The sequence below is a fragment of the Poecilia formosa genome, unplaced genomic scaffold (assembly GCF_000485575.1).
Source record: "Poecilia formosa unplaced genomic scaffold, Poecilia_formosa-5.1.2 Scaffold72, whole genome shotgun sequence".
NCBI lineage: Eukaryota > Metazoa > Chordata > Actinopteri > Cyprinodontiformes > Poeciliidae > Poecilia > Poecilia formosa.
Window position 1 is genome coordinate 1,123,132 of NW_006800011.1, and position 22,764 is coordinate 1,145,895.

The 22,764-nt window shown below is 38.7% G+C and overlaps 1 protein-coding gene across 4 annotated transcripts in view; it reads left to right on the top strand.

Moving 5' to 3' along the window:
- Positions 1-16,521: 16,521 nt before the first annotated feature.
- LOC103140515 (collagen alpha-1(XVIII) chain-like) overlaps positions 16,522-22,764 on the top strand; it is a 66,133-nt gene continuing 59,890 nt past the window's right edge. For 2 of the 4 annotated variants that reach the window (XM_007555694.2, XM_016673252.1), the window contains exons 1-2: positions 16,522-16,773; positions 16,864-16,934. In XM_007555694.2, coding sequence (XP_007555756.1) covers positions 16,763-16,773; positions 16,864-16,934 — 82 coding nt within the window. In that variant the 5' untranslated portion in view covers positions 16,522-16,762. The remainder of the gene's footprint in view (positions 16,774-16,863; positions 16,935-22,764) is intronic. The other 2 variants (XM_016673254.1, XM_016673253.1) reach the window with 1 other exon arrangement.

The following is a 22,764-nucleotide window of genomic DNA, read 5'->3' on the forward strand; positions in this document are numbered from 1 at the left end:
GAAACAGTTAATCGTTTTTAATTTTGTATGTCTACAACTGTAATCTCTGTTCTCCAAAATAAATTATATTCATGCCTCTAAGATTACAAGGATGGAGACTTTTGTACAGTTCAAAGGAATGCTTTGCATCTGGAGAAGCTCAAGGCTTTTGTGAGACAGTTGGCACCAGCAGCACCCCGCTCATCTCTTATCTGCACAGATTTATTAGGTCTGCGAGGCTTAGATTCTTCTGTCACTAAAAGTAGGTCCTATACGCAGATTTTTTTTTTTTGTCTAACGGCAAAATGGAGGAATGGAGGATGTAAAATTAATCATGGCTGCTTTGATAAATTAAAAACCTCTATTATCTTTGCTTTTGGAAAGAGTGACATTGTTTTTCTGAAATTTATGGTCACTTTTTGACCTAATTTAGTTAAATTTTCCTTTATTTTTATGTTTAACCCAATACTTTCTGTAGTTGATCTTTATTTCCCTCCTGTGTGATTCATAACTTCTGGCTCCATTGCTCTGATTGTAGAGTTTTAAACTTTGCAGTTTTTAAACATTCACTGGAGACTTATTGGGTCAATGTGTCAACTAGTGGTTTAAAAAACCATAAATGAAATTCTCAGTTTCTGCTAAGATATTAGGATTTCAACTTTAAAATCTTGAGAGAGATGTGAATGAACTGGCATCTACAAATGAACTCTTCGTAAACGTTGCATACTTTATGAACCAGGCAATGAAATTTTAAGCTCAACAGATTGGATAAAAGTCTCAAAGGAGTGGATTTAGTTTTTTCTTGAAATATTAATAACAGTAGTAGCTGCTGAGTAGTCCTGGAGGGCATGTAGATCATTCACTGGGGAGGCAGCGCATCATCCTGAGTAATCTTACCAACAAATGAGCAAAATGCAGCCAAAGTGGAGACAAACTCAAAGTAAGGAGGCTGTGATGTAAATCTGCTTGCTGCCAGCTTTAGTCATTCTCTTGTACAGTTTTGAAGATCATCTTCTGTGCTTTGAAAAAAACATCAGTTTCTCCTTCAAAGTTTCTTGTTTTCTGCTTGGCCTTTAATGATTCTCTCTTTTTCCCCCCTAACGTTGTAACACAGTTTGGCATTGCTTCTGCTCTGCAAAAGCAACTTTTGATTTAGATTTAACTTACAAAGAGCCAATCTTTGGCAGTGGTCTTGATCAATACTTTTCCAGTCTAAAGGTCTTGGAAGTTTTTATTTGGACCTGTGCTTCTTCTTTACTAATTTCTAGTCCAGATCTTACACCACCTAACCATGAATGAAGAAGCCTTCAGTTTGCCAAGCTGTGGACTTGAGCTGTTCATCTCAATGGCTGTTGACCTAAATAGCAATTTAACTAACCTTTGACATGAGCAGCTGTTAATCAAATTAGCAGGTAACTTGAGTACCCTTTAGAGTGAGTATCATTTGGGTTGAGTAGTTGTTAGCTTAAGTAGCTGATGCCTCCTCTAGCCTTCAGAGTAGCTATTAGAAGAAATTGAATAACCCTCAGAACAAAATAACCTGTGGCTTTGCTAGCCTGTAGCCTTTCGTTGAATAGTTGCTAGCTTCAACGTTGCTAGCTATGTTCTATGACTTTAGAAGATAGTTACTCATAGAACAGTGTAAACCAATCTACTGGGTTTCTTAATCAAACTGGATAGTTTACTTTCACAGTCTAGGTTCAGGAAGAGCGCAACACAAAATAAGGATACCACTGACCACAGAAACGAGGTTTAAGGGAGAAAATAATGAAATTCAAATCAGGAGCAAAACCAATAAGCACAAAACAGTTCTGCTAACAAATCTGCAAAAGAAAAACAAATTAAATGGAAGGCCTTTCAAAAAGTTAAAAAATCAGAGTCCATAATGCTGCATCAGATCCACAGTTCTCAACAAAAAGTTCAAAACCCTTCCAAACAGGCCTCGAAGTCTGACAGAGGAAGTGAGGAAACAGTAAGTGACATGATTCTTAATATACCCTTCAGCAGAGCAACAACAACAACAGTTTGGTAACCAGGTTCAGCTGTTGAACCCTGGATTCCAACAGTGTGGCCTTTGGTGGAGTCAAGTTTATTTGTATAACCCATTTCAGCAACAAGGCAGTTTAAAGTGCTTTACACTATAAAAACATAAAACCGTAACCAATCAAACAATGCATTTTGACAAATGCCATCATCAAAATTACCAAGCAAATACACATCAACCAACGCTCCACCTTCTACCAGTCAAAGGCAACTCTAAACAGGACCTTTATGTGTAAACGCCACACCAAGTAAAAATATAATAAACAATTTCAAAAGTCTTGTTTTCATTGGATAAAACATTTTTTAAAGTGGAGCCATTGGAAATTGATGCAGCTGATGGAGAGAATTAGTGGGGTCGCAGATGCAGATGGCCATAGAGTACAGCAAAGTTATGGCTTCTGCTGTGACCCAGACTTTCCACCACTCTAACAATAACAGTCATTAATCTCCTATATCCCATCTTATCTCTCCCAACAGAGGCTGGATGCTCATGGCACAGTGACCACATCCTGCTGTATGTGTGTGTGTGTGTGTGTGTGAGAAGAGGGGAAAAATGGCGGCATTCTGTCCTTCTTCGCACTATTCATCTTTATTAGGCTGGAATTATATCATCAGTCTGTGTTATCTTTAAATTGAGACAGAGATTTAATCCATCTTTTTCTCATAACTACTGTGTGTTTATGCTGATGGTGAATATTATACTGCTCCTTAGATGGGTAAAAACCCACATCTATTTCATCCAAAAGTCATCGGATGATTTGTTGCCACAGCTTAAACTGTTTAACCAAATATCTCCTGGGATTGGAAAACGACCAGAAATTTACCTTTGAAGCAACATGTCGATTACACACTTAAGCTGCTGCAATAAGTTTCCAATTTGAGGCAGGAGACACAAGTATCAATTACAGATTGGCCACATTTTTCAATGAACAGATGTATCAAAGTTACAGTGATAAATGCTTACAACATAAAGAATATGGAAAAAGGAAAATGGTTAGAAGTTTATCTTTTGTGGGTAGCATGACAGGTTTGTCTTTGATTCAGAGATTAATTAGGAGCATGATGAGACTCTTCATGATGTCGGAAAATAAACTGTCATGCAATTTGTCAGATATTTTGGAAAAGTCCTTTAAGAATCCATCATATCTTTGGATTTTACTTTTTAGGTGTCATAACTTTTAATACATGTTTACATTTTTAGTTTGAAAGCAGAATTTTGTGTCTTTCTTCTCAAAACGTGTAATGTTTGTGCTCAAAACTTTTGCTCTTTTTCAAATATTCATTGTGCTCTCTCAAACCTTTCTCCTTGCGCTCAAATTTCTCTGCTCAGATCAAATCTCCACTTGCAAACTTCTCTGTTCGCCCCAATCATTTTCTGCTCACGTTTGGGACAAAATGGTAGCGTCGCCTAGCAACCTCTCAGCCAATAGAATGAAAGTATTATACTCTGTGCGCTTGTCTCCTTCTAGTGGGTGTTTCTGTGTGGCTTTGAAAACAAAAGACACGAAATCCTGCTTTCAGACTGAAATTGTGCGCGGTAGAATTATGGCAGGAAAATTCCCCCATAGTTTCAGACAGCCTTGCAGTTTACACACAGGCTAACCGCTAGCTTAACAATTGGCTATTCACCCCAAAGATACCAAAGGCGACTCTGTTGTAAATCTGGTCTGAATCTCCCTAGTATTTACATCTGTCTATAACCAAGCTGAAATTTATTCCTTTTTGCTTTTTTAAAACCAGATATATTTTTAGGAAGTTGATTTTTTTTTCATATGAAAAGTTTGAAAATAGATATTTTTGTTTAAATATCCAAATTTATGCTGAGAGCAAATTCCATGATCTCCTATTTCTCTGAAGGATGTGTAGGAATCCCGTCGGCAGCCGTTCAGGAGTATAATCATAAATTTACAGAGCACTTGCTCCAGTTAAAGGCCACAGACTTTCAGGTCTGCAGGTGGAAACGAATAAATTCAAGCAGAGCAGTTAACATCTGCTCGGCCCTTACTGGGAGCAGGACAGGAAGAAATGATAAAACGAGACGCAGAACTCATTGATTGTTCTTTTTTATGAGTCTGTGTGGAAATGCTGTTCAGTAAGTGGGCCCATGTGTGTTTGATGGTAAAACACCAGCAACCACAGGCATGCCGTTTGATTACAGGAGACAAAAAGCAGTGTGGCTTCCTGTGGGGAGTGGGAGGCGCGTGGTGTCTAGGTCCAGATTTATTCCAGGAGTCTCCTCTTGTCACAACCTCACAGATAATCTCCCCAAACAAAGACTGAAAGGTGTGATGGAAGTGAAGTGTCTGAGCACTCTGCCAGCATGAAGGCGTACATCCTCTCATCTTCTGACGAAACGCCCACTGAACCCCAATCCTTAAACTCTGAGCTGTACTGGAAACAGATTTACATAATGCCTGGCAGAACTGTAATGTCTGGCAAAAACATAGCGCGGATTGATTCTGGTTTACTGGAAAAAGTCTACCCAGTTGAAAACATAAACTTTGACAAAAAAGAGCCCAGTTGAAGACAAATTAGCCTCAGAGCAATGGCTCAAACAAAAAAGGTACTGAAAGAGTGATGTTTGTTTTCCACTGAGGTAAAACGTTCAGCAGTCCTGACATTAGATGCACGAGGAAATCAGGATTATGAAGTCATGGGAAACAGACTGGTGTAAAATTAGTCACTAATTATATTATAACCTAACATCAGGTGTACAAATTTTAAGATGTTGCTTCAGGTCATTGAGATTTGGAGACATTTCTTAAAGTCACACTATGGCATTTTAACGAGGTTGTAGGTTGGGTTTTGGTCATTGTAACACCTGGATTCTTTAGGTTTTTAGCCTTTTTGATTCTTTTTGTCAGCAGTTCTGTCTTTCATTCTTTCTGTTAGATTTTCTGCTGCATTTGGAAAGACATTTGGCCTCTTGTTAGACTCCTGAAAACTTTGGTTTGTCGTGGCGTTCATACTCAATTCAATAACTGCGAAACACCCAGGCCTTGTGAATATTAAACCTAAACCATGATCCTTCCAACACTTCTCCTGACAGTTTCTGTTAAGTGTTTGTGCTGATATGCTGTTGGTTTTCTTCAGGCATATTGCTGTAATTTTGCTGAAAATGTTATTTCTGCAAGGATATTGTTCTAGAAAGTTTGACATTGATTTAACTTTGCACAGACGGACTGTCAAACGCACTTTAGAGAGAGGGGGCTTTCTTCTGGACATCTTTTTTCTCCTTACTTATCCCGTCATGAATCTAAACTGTTATGTTATTTTTTCCACCATATTAAAATGGAAACGGCCTTTATTTTTCATGACTGCTGCTTAAAGACAAAATATGGCCGACTCCCAGAGCTTGCAGAAATAAAATCAAGATGACCAATTTAAATTTGCACTTATTTTCTCAATAGTTTTTTCAGTGTAAGTTTTACTTTTCTTTGCACGGAATTGTTATTTTGCACTCAAATATTTAGTATTAGCTGCGGTTGTTCAAGTGGATTTCCACAATGAGATTTGTGTTTTATAATGGCCATCAAAGTCCATCTGTACATGAAGAGCTTTTATTTTCCCCACATTGAAGAGCGGCTAAAGTCACAGAGCAAAATTCAGACTTAATCTTGGGCCTTCGGTGTTCGTGTTGCCGTCTCTGCATGTTGAATCGTTCAGTTATCTCGGAGTAATATTTTTATTTATTTATTAATAAGCTGCTGCCAATTTAACATGAGTTTCCTTCTGTTTAAAATCAGGAGAAGGTTCTTTTGGGGAACACTCTGCTTCTAATTTATATTTCATGCATTTCAGGCAAAATACTGTAAAACTTTCCAATATCGTTCTCTTTTTTGCTGTTGGATGACTTTGTTCTTTGTTTTCATGGCATGCTTTTTATTTCCTCACTTTCACTTGGGTCCAGACTGCATTCCTTCAAACTAACAAAAAATTAATCCAACCTGTAAAACGGTTCACATTTCATCTCAAATGCCACGAGAACATTAGGCTTTTGATTTCTGTAACAATCTTCTTTTGGGACAGAATAGATGTAGAAAATTCACTTTCACAAGAGGAAAAAAAATACTGAACCCATTGATGGAGAAAAAACATCCAAACCAAATGGAAAACTAACCTCCTCCCCCCTGGATGTTAATAATGAACTACTTTTTCTGGAAAGATGGGTTCAATTCATCAGCCACACTTGGGTCTGATTTGACTGGAAAGGGTCACAAAAGTAATTTTAAGGCTTTGACTCTGAGTAGAAATGAAGAATCAGCCAAGATGGTCTGGAAAACACTCAGTTTGAAAAGCAGTTTAAATTTTACGCTCTTCATCCCAATACAGACAAAAACGCAAAGTATCAACAAGTAGTTTTGGTCTAGTTTCTAGTGAACATGTTGGTACACTTGAAATAAAACAAAACTAACTTAAAAGTAACTTTTCAGAAACAGAACAGTGAAATAAAATGCCAGTGGAACTAGTACTTTTCATATCGACTTAAAACAACTTCTATCTTACTGAAAAGTTACTTGTAAGTCAGTTTTCTTATTTCAAGTGTACTAAGATGTTTGCACTAGAAACTAGACAAAAATACTTGGTAAGATTTAGTTTTTGCAGTGTACAAACCCAGGTGCATCATAAATCATAAGCATGTTTTGTTCATGACTAAAATTGATTATTTTCTCATAAAATGTGTCAATTTCTCCTATTTGAATTTGCATAAAATGCTTTATTGGTTTTGATTGTGTATGAAGCGGATCCAAAATGGAAGCTGGATCCACTTCATACATCATCATTCACATCATTTACCCCTGGGAAATGGATGATGAAGAGTTTTAATAAAGAAACTGCTGAGGTGATGAGGATGGAAGGTGAGGCAAGAGAATGAAAACAAATGGAAATAAATACTAATCTAGTAAAACCAATCTAAAGCAAAAACTGTGGGAATAAAAATGTCAAGATTTGAAAAACCAAACAGTAAAACGGAGAACAAAAGCTAAGTCAAACCAACAATAACTTTATTAGGTTTTCCATCTTGTAGAGCTACATCAGCTGAAACTCTGGGCTGTGCTGCATGTTAAAGAAATCCCACAGTTTAAATGGTTACTCTGAAATGCTGGCCTCATGTCTGGTGTTGCTACAAGTGTCTGCAGTTATTCCCTATCCTTCCTGATAAATGTCTGTTTATTTATTTTAAATTGTGGATTAATTAGCAACAACACAGAACAAGAATCAAACATGGAGAACCAACCAATATTTAGCTTTATACTGTTTAGTTTATTAGTTTTATAAATTGTGGAGGACTTAGACCAACATTTAGCTTTATACCTTTCTAATTCAGAACAAACTTAGAAAGTATTACCGACTTAGTAACCCAGAGCAACTGGAACCAACATTTGGATTTAAAATTAAACATGGAGAACCAACCAATATTTAGCTTTATACTTTTAATATGGGAGAAAGACCTAGAGAAACTCCTGTTACTTTACTTAGCAACTCAGAACAAGAATCAGAAATGGAGAACCAACGTTTAGTTTTATACTTCTCTAATCCAGAACAAACTTAAGATCCAGATAAACTCCTGTTGGTTTATAAATTATGGACTACTTATTAATATAAAACATGGGGATCCAGTACTTTTGGTTCCCCTTTTACTTCTTTGTCTTTCTTTTGGTTTGTTTGTATTTCCTTCTAATTCATGTGAAGCTCTTTGAACTGCCTTGTTGCTGAAAAATGTGCTATATAAATAAAATTACCTTTCATTACCTTTAGTCTTTATAAAGGTTGAGACTGTCATTTCGACAGTCCAAATCTGATTTTCTGAAGTGCTGAACAGCTTGAAGCAGGACTTTGTTTGTGTAGTCTCTGTCACGTCTTTTCTCCATCAGAGCCCCACACCCCACTTCACCTGGCCGCCATCACCTGGAAAAGCCATCACCTGCCCATTTAGGGGAGCGGTGGCTGTGTGGACTCCAGCAGGGCGGCGGCCCCTCGCTGAACGCTGAGTGACTTTCAATATGCTCTCTCTTCACAGATGTTTGTGGAGCGACATCACCCTCCGTCTGTCCTTGAAGAGGATCGAGGATAATGGGTTGCAATGCTCTGTTGGCAGAGAGCTGATTGAGGTATTTGCCCAACACAAAGAACAAAGATGGCGTCAGTCAGGAAGACTAAGACCTGAGTTTGGATGGTCAGACACACTTGGGGGACAAATCCAGCCTATAATTCTCCTTCTGAAAGAAGGATCTCTGCACCCAAACTAGTTCTGTGGTTCATTGTTTCTGCCCACTTTCTTCCTTCCTTTCTTGTTTGGACAAGTGCTATAAACAGACACAGAACACTAAAACATTTACAGCCTTGGCTAATTTGCAATGCACGATTTGGTGTCTTAGTCATATTTGAAAGTGCAGATGCTTTTTAATTGCACACCCATTAAAAGTTTATAATGTCATTCCTCAAAAGCGAAATCCCTGTTCTGTCAGAGGCTGGTAATAATTTAAAGAACGATGCCACAAAGACATCCACCCTTAGTTAGCATAGCATGTGGTGAGGCTGCTGGTTTCCTGTAAACTTGGAAAGTAAACACCATCCCAGCTGAAAAGAAAGCCGTTGTGGACATCTTGAGACAGTCGCTTGCGTAATCTCAAATTGGATTCTTGATGATAATCCACTTTATTTACCACATTTCTTTGACTTTTTGACCAATTTTTAACAGCGGCGTTTAAAATCTGTAATTCTTCCTCATTTATGATTAGGTTCATTTGACAAAATCTGTTTTTGAAGCGTTTAATTCTCCAGTTGTCGGTCAAGCCAGTCAAACAAAACCAGTAACTGACCAATTGACCGACATACCTCTAATTCTAAAGATTTTAGATGTTATAAATTGTTATAATGTAATAAAATGGCAATTACCAAAGAATCTCAATTTCTCCAAGAAAATACATACTTCTTTGGAGAAATGTCTGTATGTCTTTTTTCTTGTTTTCAAAAGAAATGTGAAAATATATCAATTATACTAGAAGGCTAACAATACACAGCTTTGGAAAAAAATTTAAGAGACCCTGCAAAGTTACCAGTTTGTCTGATTTTACTCTTTACAGGTTTATGTTTGAATAAAACGAACATTGTTCTTTTATTCTATGAACTACCGACATGTCTCTGAAATTCCAAGCATAAATGTAATATTTATTTGCAGAAAATAACAAAAAGATGCAGAGCTTCCAAACGTCAAACAATGCAAAGAAAACAAGTTAATATTCATTTAGAAACAACAATATTAATGTTTTAACTCAGGAAGAGTTCAGAAATCGGTATTTGGTGGAATAACTGGAGGTTTCCAGTGGGGTTCACTTCATTTTTTCCAGATCTGTGCGCGCATGAGAGAGAAAGTTTGAGTGTCAAAAGCAAATGAGGAGGATTAGCCATGCTTGCCAACAACTGATGTTATTTAGGACACGTTGCTGTGAGAAATCATCTCCGCTGCCTGGATATTTAGTTGTTGGCATGTCATGTTACAACAGTACGTAACAGGATGAATAAAGCAGTTAGATCGAACTGACTGCCATGTCTGGATCTGGCCTGAATGTGATCACAGTGAGGTAAAGGGTGTTGGTTGGTGCAGGACTGAGCTAACGCCGACCCAGAAATATGCCAAAGCCGACCGAGCCAAGACATGAAGTAATCATCTTCTGCAGATCCTTGACCTTTATTCTTTCACTTCCACATTTTTTTCCAGGCAACACCTGCGGCTGCTTAGTCAGAGAAGAGTTTTCTATTTCTCATCTTCCTCGATGTTGGTTTGGTACAATTTGACGAAATAAAAGATGCTCACGTTAGCTTATGATTGCCTGTCTCTCTGGAAAGATGTGAAGCAAACATTAATCTTACATAATCTCCTTCACATGAGCTTTTTTAAGTTATGTGCGTTCTCAATTAACTAATTGTCAGGACAAACTAAAGTCTTGAGCAGACTCAGACCAACCACAGTTGCAGAACGGCTGTGTGTCGAGCAGAGCAGCGGATGTTGCAGATGTTTTGCATCATTTCACTCACTTTATGGTCACTTAGTGTAATTTTGCACTGATTACATCCTTGTGGTCATTTAAAGAGCCAATCTTTGGTTGGCGTCCTCATTTTTCTCATTTTTTAAGGTCAGGATACACCTCTTCTTGGTTGTCAGACGTAATTTGTACAACTCTCTGTGGTTATTTGCATCTGATGCTAGTTGTGCTTTTGGCTGCGTCTTGGTCCCTGGCGAATCGCTCCTCATTTAGGTTTATCCTGCATTTAATTGCGCCTCTGTGGTCTTCGTGACATTAGATTACATTGCTGAGTTTTGTATCATCACAAATGTGAATCGGGTTATCTTGAGAAAATTTTAACTGATTGCAGAAAATGAATTAAAAATGATTGTTTTAATGGAAAGTGCAGTACAAAGTGTCTTTAAATCTGCTTCAGGAATGGTTTCTTGGCTTTCTGCACATCATTTCCTTAACTTAATCAATGCCCTCCTTTTTTTTTTACCCATAATTTAATTTGCTGTGTAACCAGCTTTGATGTCTTTGTGGGTGTGGATTACTTGCTTTGTTGCTGACATCTGAAAATTCAGTTACTGTAAGGGAACCTTCCTCTTTACACCTTTATTTTCTAGAACATTGATGTCATATTTCTCACTGTAATCTTCAGTTGGACATGAACATCTTTAAAGAACCTGATGGTTGTTATATTCCCATGCAGTTGAGATGAAAATCTAATCTAACAGTTTACCATAAAGTTGAACCCATGAATCTTTTTGAACATGCATCCTGTCATTTTGCGGCTCATTTAGTCACCGCCACTCCCAACATGGTAAAGAAAAATAACATTATTATGTTGTTAGAGTTGAGATTTGAATCTGGTCCAAACACATCAATGGTTCATGCTCTGAACTAACAGGGCTTGAAAAACTGAGTGAAATCTTAACGTTGCTCTCCGTAAAGCGAAGTGGTCCATCTGGAAAAGCTTTTCGATTCAGTCCAAAGAATCGGATTCACCACCAGCCACGGCGTCAGCTGCCGGCGGTCCGACTGGAAGAGCTGGAGTGAGTGATGGAAGTTGAGTTTTTACGATCCAGTGGGTTTTGTCAGGGCAGGAAACAATTGTCCAGAGTCGGATGTTAATACCAGACGGTTGAACAAAACTGATACCAGAACTCCCACTCTCGTGAAATAGAAGTTCCCTGATGGCATTTCCTCACCTAGACAGAGAATCGCTTTATGATGCACATTTCTTTTTCTGCAGCTCATGGCAAATGATGGATTCAGGATGTTTGAGCTGTCAAATGCAACTGTCTTTGTATGTAGATTATGTTGGATGTGTGAGAACAGGCTTCGTTATTTACTGAAAACCTTTGAATGGATTGTGGTTGAGTTGCAGAAGCCCTGCTAAGGAGCCGGTTTGCATGTGCTGGTAAACATTAACAGAGGAAGTTACCAGGCGCTAAAATAAAGCAAAACATGCAGAGATTTAAACCTGCGAAGGAGCTGATTTATAAAAACATCCAAACTCCCTCTGCTGCATGGAGTCATTGGCACACAGACTCACCTGACTGCAGCGTGAAAAACATCAGATGTTTATGACTGAAGCTCTGGTTTTATTTTGTGAATGAGCAGCAGGTACGAGAAGGCCGACACCTGTGCACACACTCTGGTATCCAAACGTACTCATAATGTATTTTTCCCTTTTTGTTGGTGGAAAAATGTGTAGTGCTGCTGATTTGTGAGCTTTCAAACTTAAGGTGTAGTCCGTACTTTTTCAAATGGCCAGAATTTCAGTCGAGATTCAAACATCCAAACTCCTCGCAGTCTGATCTTGATTTCTGTTAAAAAATGAGCTGGAAGTCAAATGAGCTCTGCCTTACAGGGAAGCCTTGCATATGATTGTGATTGTTTCAGTGAAAAAAGTGAGCAAAATGTCACTGCTTTCTATAGTTTCTGTTTGAAGCAAATAAGAAGCAGAAGTCAGGAACATTCAGATTTATTAAGTTACGTTAAGCTCAGTAAAATTTGCACAAGAAAACTAAATACATTTGAGAGAACTCGTTTGCATATTTTTTAAAGTAAGGAGAAGTAACTGGGTGTATACTGGTGAAGTGATGGATACGTATTAAATGGGCCGTCGTGTTTTGGACTGACTTGCTTTCCTCTGCAGGCTGCAGCTGCTGCATTGCGCTGGATGAATGAACAATACCTGGCTGCTGCAGAAGCCCTGACTGTCTGCTCCATTACAGCCTGCATGCCCTCATTCACTCTGCAGTTCTTGGGAAAATCTTAACACTTTCAGACACCATATTATTACGTTCAGCTCAGTCCCTTGGAAACATGGCGCTGTCAGGAAGCGTTGGTGTCACTTCAGAGGACAAACAGTTTGCAGTCAGGCTGCCAGGAACAGAAGCGGACATGTTTATCTCTTAGCTCGACTGTCAGGAAATTTATGGCAAATTTGTACCAACAACGTTTTTAATTATTCAAGAGAATTTTGTTTCCCATATGTATCCCATTATGAGGAAAAAAAAGCTTTTTATTGAACGAAATTAACTTTATATTTGGTCTTAATTCCCAGTCTGTTATTGTTTTGTATTCAATTTGAGCCTGGAAAGAAAAACCTCCTCTTTGTTCCACATTTTAAATTTTGGTGTGTTTCTCTCTTAAGACACACACTCTGATGTTCTGCCATTATCCCGACCCCTGAGACAGCGTGTGACCCCTGAACCCAGAAAACCATGATGTCATCATACTGGCTCTTCTGAACTGTAATCTCTGCACATATGGATTAAAAAATGTTATTAAAAATGATCTGGAAAGAATCCTCTAATTTAGAAATACAAATAAATGTGGTTATTCTCACTAAACCAGATTTAATATCAGACATTTTGGGGGGAAAACTTGTGTTTTTATTCGATGTGCGTCTTGTTTTGGTGGAGGTTTCCAAAATTAAGTATTAAAATCGTTAAGCTGTTTGAGTAAAGCTGCTTAATTTGTTGAACCATAACTCATCCTGATTTTAGCACAGATTTTATGGAGGGAATTCATGTGATTTCAATAAGCTAGACCTAATGAATGACAGAGACCTAAGATAAAAATGGTTGCGAGCTTTGAGCGGCTTGAAAATTCAGTAATCAACTGTTCAAACAGATCCAGAAGGGCGAAACAAATGGATCGCAAAAAAAGCTTAAATCAAACCAAAAAAGTGTTTTTTACGGTGAAGGAAGCCAGTAAAACGAGTCCAGACAGTTAGACAACTTGTCTGTTTCTGATTGAAATTGCTTGACATGAAAAGTGATACAGAAAAACACCAAGAAGTTCTTTGAAAAAGCTGCGGTGTTACGATAATCACCACCTTAAAAGTGCCTTTGCTTCAGCTTGAATTCCTGCACCGCCAGCAGATGTTTTTGCTTTTGTTCCTGAGTTTTGATGTCAGCCGGGTCGGCTCGGTCTGCTTTCTCACAGGCGTCAGCTGAAAAGCAACGACCATCTAGTATCTGTGACTCACACTGCCGAGCCCTGAGACGGGACCCCTTTTTAATCTGTTGCTACCCACAGACTCAAATCCTTTGGACATTCTCGTTTGCATTGGTGTTTTCTTTGCAAAGAAGCTCCAACTCGTCTCCCTTGTGTCTTGTTCTCACCACAAAGACTATTTTCCCCTGTTTTAATTCTTAAAAGTGGATATTTTGCAATTCTTGGTTTCATCCAATGTATGTAACTTTTATATAAAATGAAATGAGACACATAAGATCAATCTGCTCTCCCTCCTCCCGCTGCAATTTTGGCGTCTAAAGGAATGTACAGCTCCCGGTCGAAAACAACCAATCAGAGCCAAGAGGAGAGTCTTGGAGCTGTCAATGAGGCTCAGGTATGCGCTACTGGAGGAGAGGCGACTTACTGTTCCAGGGAAACAGTTTGATTGATTTGGTGATCAGCAAAACAGAAAAATATTTTCTGGGTTTCAAAAGTTGAAAATCTTCGACTTCTGAAATGTTCTTGTTTTTATATTTTGTTTTGTTGTTTTTTTTGTTTTTTTTTTGAAAATTTTAGATTAATCCCAAAATTTCAGTTTTTTAGTAGCAGATTAATGACTAGAAACTAAGAAATTTGAGGGGTTTTTCTAGAAAACTTCTGAGATTAATTCCAATTTTTTTTTCTAGCAAATTTATGACTTTAGAAACTCAGAAATGTCGATGTTTTTTTTTCTCGAAAAATTTTTGAGATTAATTTCAAAATAAATATATATATTTTTGCTGAAATTTTCTCCTTTTTTATTTATTTTTTATATCTGCAATTATGACCTAACATACCTAAAGCCAGACACAGACCCAGCTTGGATTTGAAAAACTGCTTTATTTAAAATCCACTAATCTGCTGAAACATCAACTACCTTTTTGCAAAGAATATGCAGAATTTGCACAACACAAAACTGATTCCAACCACTGTGTGACACCAAAAGCTTCCAGAATGAAGCTGAGAACTACAGACGCTATAAGCATCATTTCCCGTTCAGCTTTGCCCTCAGAGAGCCATTTGTCAGAGGCAGTGAGGTGCCAGCAGTCACTGGAATGTCAGTAGATAGCAGCCGCAGTGGTCAGGACGTCAGGAAGACGGATGCCGCCTCTTGAACGGCGTCGCTCATGAAGCGTGATGGCTCTTATCCGTCTGAGCTGTCAGAGTCGAGGTTCTAACACATCCTTATCTGCCCTCCACTCTGCCTGCTGCTGAGGTTGTTCCTACATTTCCAGGCAGATCCCATTTGGCACCAAAACCTCATTTTTTCAAATTGAAAGTCTCCAATTTAAAACAAAATTATGAGCGATTTTTAAGATGTCGGTCTACTTTGTTCTCAATAAGAGGCTGTTTGAGAGATTTTGTTGATTGCAGGTTGTTGTAGTGATCAGGGGAATCACTGGTTGTTCACATCCAAACTGGCTGCTGTGAGCAGACCTGTGAAGGCCAGAAAACAGACATCAGTCCAGTTCAGCCATGGGGAGGAAAAATGTTCCCATGAGACGCCTGCAGTCATGGGAAAAGCTAAACGGACACCATGACTCAGTAGCTTGTAGAGGAACCTTCAGTTTGAAGTAGTTCTTTTATGCAAGACATCATCAGTTTTCACATCATCACAGAAGAATTTGTACCGACTTTCCTTGGCCGCATTGTTCCAGTTCATTGAGGTTTGTTGGCGTTTGCTTTCTTAGGTCCCACCGCAGCATTTCCATTAGACCGAGCCTGGTCTGGATCATGAAATGCTTATTTTCCCCACTTTTAGCCATCATTTATACATTCACTGCTTTATTTAGGGCGTTTGTCCTGTTGGTCGTCCAGTTTGGGTCGAACTTCAGTCATCTGACAGATGACTCCATACTTTCCTTCATATATAAAAGAGTGTATTATATATACAGGTCTGTAAAAAACGACGAGCCCGCTGCACCAAACCCCATTGAAAACCTGGTGGTTTTTCCACCAAATATTGATTTCTGAGCTCTTCCTGAGTTAAAACATTAGTATTGTTTCTAAATGAATATGAACTTGTTTTCTTTGCATTATTTGAGCTCTGAAAGTGCTGCATCTTTTTCATTCTTTTGACTGTTTCTCATTTTCTGCACATAAATACTAAAGTTTTGCTGGGCATTTTTGGAGATATGCTGTCAGTAGTTCATAGAAGAACAAAGTTCATTTTATTCAAACATTTACCTGTAGAGTAAAATCAGAGAAGCTGATCGTTTTAATTGGTCTCTTAAATTTTTTCCAGAGCTGTAATTTGCCTTTTCTTTTTTGGTGTTTTACAACATCACCATTACAGAGAACATTGTTCTTAATAACTTGTGGTTCATTTTAATGGAAACTTATTTGTTCTGCCACATTTTTTGAGGGAACGAAGTGGTGTTTTGGTCTGAATGAGTCGTTCCTGTTCTGTGCTTTTTTTTTCTTTGGTAGAAAGAAAAACATTAAACAATGTTGCATATGGAAATAATCAAGCTTTAATTTATCATGTAATTAATTGGTTTAATGTTTATTCAGGCTTAATCAAATGTCTTATGATGCATTTAAATCCCAAAAAGTATGTTTTTTGTTTTTTTTTAATATTTTTTTCTAGCATTTAGTCAATCCCTGTATAAGGTTTCTACAATAAGAAGCTAGCAGATTAAGCTAAATCTGTTTTAGTTTTATTTTTAAGTCCAGATTCTTTATTTGGGAAACTTCTGCATGTGTTTCAGCGAACGGCAGTTCCCATGCTTATTCAGTGTAGGAGTTTGCACTGAACATACCCCTCATTAAAAATGCTTCTGATGTTGCAAACATCAAGTGCTCTTCCCACAACAAGCCAAGGCCACACAAGGAAAAAAGGTTTGCAAGCTCCGGAGAAGTGAGAGAAACCGCACCGGTGAAAGGAGGAGCAGGAAGACCGTGGGAGGAGGGCCGGCTCAACCGGAGTGTGTTAATTTGTATCTGGTGCTGTGAAGTCTAGGGGAGGGCTGCATTAGAAAGCGGTGGTCCGTGGAGGAACGGGGAGGGGGGAGTCGGGTTTCAGACCCAGTCCCGATGCACTGAAGCTGCCTTTGTTTGACTGGGAACCAGAGGGAGAGTGAGGAGGAGGAGGAGAAGTTTTTAGCTTGGAGGGAGTGAAAGAGCGACAGAGTGGGCTCCATCTCTCTCTCTGTCACCACCAAATAAATGAAAAGGGAAACTTTAGTGTGGATTTAAGCTCCCCATCAGTGAAGATGGCTTCACGGTAAATGAAACATGGCATATTTTCTGGGAATAAGTTGATTTGAAACGGCGTTAGTTGGTTTTCTCACTCTCTGGATGTGCTTTTGTGCAGCATTCCTCCCTGGTTCTTTGGATTATCTCTCCTGTGCTGCCATCACTCCTCTGCCTATCAGCTGCTGGACGGTATGTGCACTCGCTCTGCTACTGGAAAAAGTTCTCATTTTACCCCGCTGGTGGAAAAACTACAGCTTCAGAAGTTTGCTTTTGTAAAAATTTGCAACTTGACTTCACTTTTTGAGGAAAACTGTTTGGTTTGTGCTTTGGAACTGGAATTGGCACTATGAACATTTATATTTCAGAAGAATTACAGAAAAACATGCAAAGGTGTCAGTTTACACAAATTCAGATTTTTCTTGCATAATCTCACCAAAAACTCAGTTTTCCTTCTTTGAAACCACCTCATGTATTTTTAAGTGAAGGTGTTAAAGCTTTCTGCACGTCTTGGGTGGTTTGAAGGCACAGATCATTTAGAGAGATTTGGAGATCTCTGAGGATCCAAATTTGGACTGGTTTTGGTCTCGCTGCACAAAGCAAAGGTTTGCAATGGAAAATAAGTGTGTGGATGGTAAAACAAAGCCTTCATCAAGCTCTGGAAAGTTTGCACATCATAGGTTGGAGCTTCAGCCCTGACCACAGGGTGAATGATGAAGCACCGTTCAGTTTTATGAGAGTTTTAATTGTTTATGAGCTGATGCGTTTTCTCCAGAATCCTGAGAATTTGAACTTCACTGCTGTAAACCCAACACCCTGACAGCAGAGTGTGTGGCAACATGCCTGGCAGTGATGGTTTGATAATGTGCTAATGGGCTTTTTGAGCCAAGTGTTGAAAAGATTGTAGTTCATTGCTTTTAATGAGACATTTAAAGGAGCAGTTTTAAGTAAAATCTACTTTTTTTGAGCTTTACATCATGTTATTCCCTCATCAAAAACATACCTGGAGTTTTGCCTTGATTCTTTCATGCATGCTTGAGAAACCCTTTAATCTCCATGGCAACCATTCAGCTGTGCAAAACGCCTGGGTGGACGTAGCCCCGCCTTCAACGACGCAGCTCCGAGGAGGAGCTGCAGTTTCCGAGCTTCCGCCTCAGAGCAGCCCTCTCCCCTCACTCAGCTCCTACAGACTAGCCAGCAGCAATTAGCTAACACCTGGTGGAACTGTGCATCTTCTGAGCTCGTTATAGGAGCTTCTTCTCAGTAAAATGCTGATAAAAACATTTTTAAAGGTTTAATAGAGAAGCCATGAAGTTTCAGAAAGAGCAGGAGTTTTTAAAGAGACAGAGGCCCAATTTCATGGTGTTAAATTATCAAGTTAAGTTATATTTGATATGTGTAGCGTTTTTACAACCACTATAGTTAACATAGTTACTTGATTGTGCCATAAAGTGGCACTATGTGCCTGGAAACCATAATACTGCCACTTTAAGAGGTCTTCTGCAGGATGCAGGAACTCTGGCTTCACAAAGTTTTCTGCAGACTTGGAGTGCTCGTTGAAATCCTCGTCGACTCTGTTGGCTTAATCTGGTTTTAATTATTTTCCCAGCTCCTGCTTTCGGAGTGTTTTCACAGCTTATGACACGTTTTCAAACCTCGAGCGTTGATCACTTCAACATGTTCCCAATTAAGACTGAACGAAGCACGCATTTGCTTTCCCACTGCAGTAGCGAAACCCTACAAAGAGCTTCATTGTGTGACTAAGGTTGGAGAAGATGATGCTGAGTCCATCATGGCTAATACGCCGTCATCACTTTCATCACCAGGCTGGAATCCACATCGACATTTGGTGGTTTTTGTTTTTCTATTCGGCTGTTTTGACCTCAGACCTCTGATGTCACAGAGGCACCACTGTCCAGAACTCGTCAGATGATTGTAGGGTCTCATTAGTCGATGGAGATTAAACCGTCCATCTCAGGCTGGAGCTTTCAACAACTGGAGGCACGTTAAAGAAAACTTTGGCTTAAATTATGAGATCATTGGAATATGATCTCTAGAAAGAGATTTTGTTCTGTTAACGCTGCAAAAATCATTGCATTTCATGATGCAGTACTCAAACACAGTACTTTAGTGAAAGTACAAATAAAGACAAAAACGTACACTAGTAAAACTAAATACTTGCTCTTAAATATGCTTAAATTATTGAAGGTAAAAGTGGTTTCTGAATGTATTCGCTAATGCAGTGGTGTAGAAAATAATTAAGTTTGCATACTGTATGTGTATTTCTTTTAATGCATCAATAATGTGCCATTTTAATGAACATATTGTTTTATTGTTTTTGGTGCATATGTGACACTTGGATTTGTTCTGTGCATCATAATGCCATGGAAAACCTGCGTAGCTAAATGCCATTAAGCTAAACCAATGCAGTATTTTAACAGTATTAAACACAAAGAAGTTATGATTAAATCTGATTAAGTAGCAAAGTAACGGGTGTATAGTAACCACTGGATATGTACCAGCACAGATTATTAGCACATTATTCTGAAAACTAGGAGATCATCAGTCAAAGAACCAGTCAAAAGGACCAAAAGTAACTCTGGAGGAGCTGCAGAGAGCCACAGCTCGGGTGGAATGCCAGGTTTGGTGTCGCACAAATCAGAAATATAAAACGGTTTTTAAAAGAAAACTGCTTAAAATAAATTTTTCCCACGAACCAAGTAGAAAACTTAGTCGCTCTGGTCAGATGACCCCGAAATCGAGCTACTTTCCAGCATTAAAATGCGCTGCACATAACCCTAATGGTGAAACACGGTGGTGATGGCATCATGCTGTGGGCACGTGGCTGTAAAAACGTTTGCCAGGCTCTGTGTAGTGGTATGTAAGGCTGCAGAGCTCAGGGCAGTTGTTGGAGCGGTGGCTCCGCTGTCAGGCTGTTTGTCTGTTTGCCATATTTATAATCCACTGCCATGATTCCAATGTTTCTTCAAGACGGAGAGGGAGGGAATAAACGAAGTGTGTGTGTTTGTGTGCTGGAGTATGCAGGCTGGCTTGCCAGAGAAGGCACCAGGGACAAATATTTCCAGGCTGCATGCTGTAAATAGTCCTAAAAACAGAGCTGTCGCCACAGCAACATTCCCATTTCTGGGCTTGATTTTTGAGAAGAAGGTGGTATAATGATTTTCCTTTGTCGGGAAAAAGAGCAAATAGTTTCCTACAGGTTTGTCTGTTAGCAGCGTACCCTGCAGGATATTTTCCCTGAAAGCTCTGGCTTTAATTTTGACACAAATGTATAACAACTCCATTCAGAGAGGACTGCCGCATGTTTTAATGCATTATTGCTGTGATTTTACTGAGTTTATTAAGAAATCAAATGAAAACAGTGTAAGAGAACTGTGAAGAATAAACATATGGAAATATTAACAAGGGAATAAAGCTTTTTATTGGTATGCAGAATCCAAATATGTATATGTGGGATGTTTTTGCAGTTTGGTGTCAACATGAGCCCATATAAAACAATAAAATCACTTGTTATGGGAAACCATAAAAGCGTCCCGGTGCTTTGACTCTCCATTAATGCAGACAAACACGCTCTTTAGCGGACACACACACCTGCACCGGCCAAACGCATCGGCATCAACGGTGATGCTCTCCATCTGCTCTACGCATGATAATTATTTCCACATGATGATGATGATAATTATCTGGGACACGCAGGGCGCTGTTGGTTTGTGGGGAAAATGAAAAAGACGTTGGGGTTGCTGGTGTTGAGGTGGCTACCCTCAGCTGATGAGACCATTATGGTGGGCATAATGAGGAAACTGTTTGTGTGTGCGCGGCAGACGGCCTTCGTGCCATTTAGAAGTGACGTACCTTATCTAATGCCCAGATGTCTTGTAAAAGAATGACTCGGGGTATTTGTTTCAAAGTGGAGCTGCTATCTATCAACAGTCTCCTAACTGCTGTCTGAGTTAGCTCAGTTAGAAGAAATGCAGAGAATTTGTCACCATGAGAAGTCTTTATTCCCCAAATGAAGCAAACCCAGGCAACGTTTTATATACGAAAAAGAAAGATTGTCCCTCTTCTTCCAATTTGGTCGAAGGAATGGTGCACAACAGCCACAATATGTTAAATTTACATTAAAAATTAGCACTGCGCATGGCCCTCCCCTTGTGCCTGTTGTCTGTCTCACCCAATAACACACGCACCTTCAAATGTACAAAAAACCGTCCTTTTCATTTTAAAACAGTCTTTCATCTAAAGTCAAGCCAAAATGAAATAAATGGGTCATTGGTGATTTGTATGCTAAAATGTTGTTTTTGCCACTGCAGTTTTTATGGTATGAATCTGATCTAGAGGTTTTAAACTAATATCTTTAAATTGACTCAGATGATTTTAGCAGCACCAGTGTTGCACAGTTAGGAGACTCAAACTGTCTGATTTGGACTTAATAATAAGTCAGGAGCTACTAACTAAACTGATTAAGTGCTATTGAAATGCTGATGTGCACATCTTCAGGTCCTTATGCTGATATGTTTTTGGCTCGATTTTCCCATTCCAATTTTTAGGCCACTAAAGATAATATTATGAGATATTCCTGCTGTAATTGGTGTGTGACGCTGGGACCTCTGCTCTAAAATCGGGGACAGTCAGCGTGTTGAATTGTAGCATGTGGGTTGACAAATGAGAACGCAGTCTGTTGCACATATGTAACCAATCAGAAAGCAAAATGATGGACACATGGACGGGAATCCAAAATACAAAAGACAAACAAAAGTCACCAGATGTTTTTTGTATTGTTTTTCTCTGTTAAAACTAGTCTACAAACTATTTCTTCTTCCTTGTCGGTCATGTTTGTTTACACTGAACCCACGTTGGAGCTTGGTTTTAAGAGAGTTCCCACCTGATATGAGTGAAATCTGTAAATCACTCATGATTCAGGAGTAATGGAGCAAAAATTATGTTTAAAGTGCCATGAAGACGAGCTGGGAAGCATGTCTGTGGTTATTTACACTAAAAATCATGTTAGCTTTCAATAATGGACCACAAATGATTTCTTCCTGCGTATGAAGGAACGTTTGACTTAAAACAAGCTCCTATATCTTGCTGGAAAGTTATTTGCAAGTTGGTTTTGTTTTATCTCAGGAGTAAAAAGATATTTGAACCAGAAACTTGACCAAAAATAGTTGCTAAGGTTTTATTTTTGCAAAGTGAGAGCCACATAATGTGTGCTTTTAAAATCTTTCCCAGCATTAATGCGTTTCATAAAAATTAAAGGTATCAATAAATAAGATGCTGGGTGATTTTATAGATCCAAAATAATCTAAACATTTTCTTTTCTCCTCTGTCTGAACTTCCTGAAATGAAGAGTTGGATTTTTATAGTTTGTGTCTGTGTAAGATTTATGCTGCAGCAGTAAAAGCTAAATTTATTTCCAGGCTTTTTGCACATCTCTATAGGGACACCAATCACCATGGAGGGCAATTTGGTCCTAAGAGTTTAACTACCTCTAAGGCTTGTTATCAATTATAGCTTGTAAATCACTCATGATTCAGGAGTAATGGAGCAAAAATAATCATGTTTAAGACGAGCAGGTGAAAGTAGCCTGAAGAGAAGAGCTGCATTAAAATCATGCACATCCAATGTTAGTTATCAATAATACAATGTTTGTTTTAAAATGGATCTCTCTGCAGTGGAACCAGAGGTTTGTACCACTGAGACGGTTTTTAAAATGAGATCAATCTGCTTTGCTGTCCAATGAGATGCCGATCTGGCATAAAGCAGCAGATTTTGGATTTCTGTGTTTTTGGCAGTGTCAGATCTACAGCTGAGTCCAGAAGTTTACATACGCTGAATAGAAAGATACAAATTTTATTTCTCACACTTTGGAGTTAAACCAGACACAATAATGAGAGAATATATTACATTTATTTATTAATGTCTTCAGAACCAGAATTTTTTGGACATTTTCTCGCTTTTTGTTGACATTGCCTTGAACTCTGTGACCTTGGTCAAATGTTCT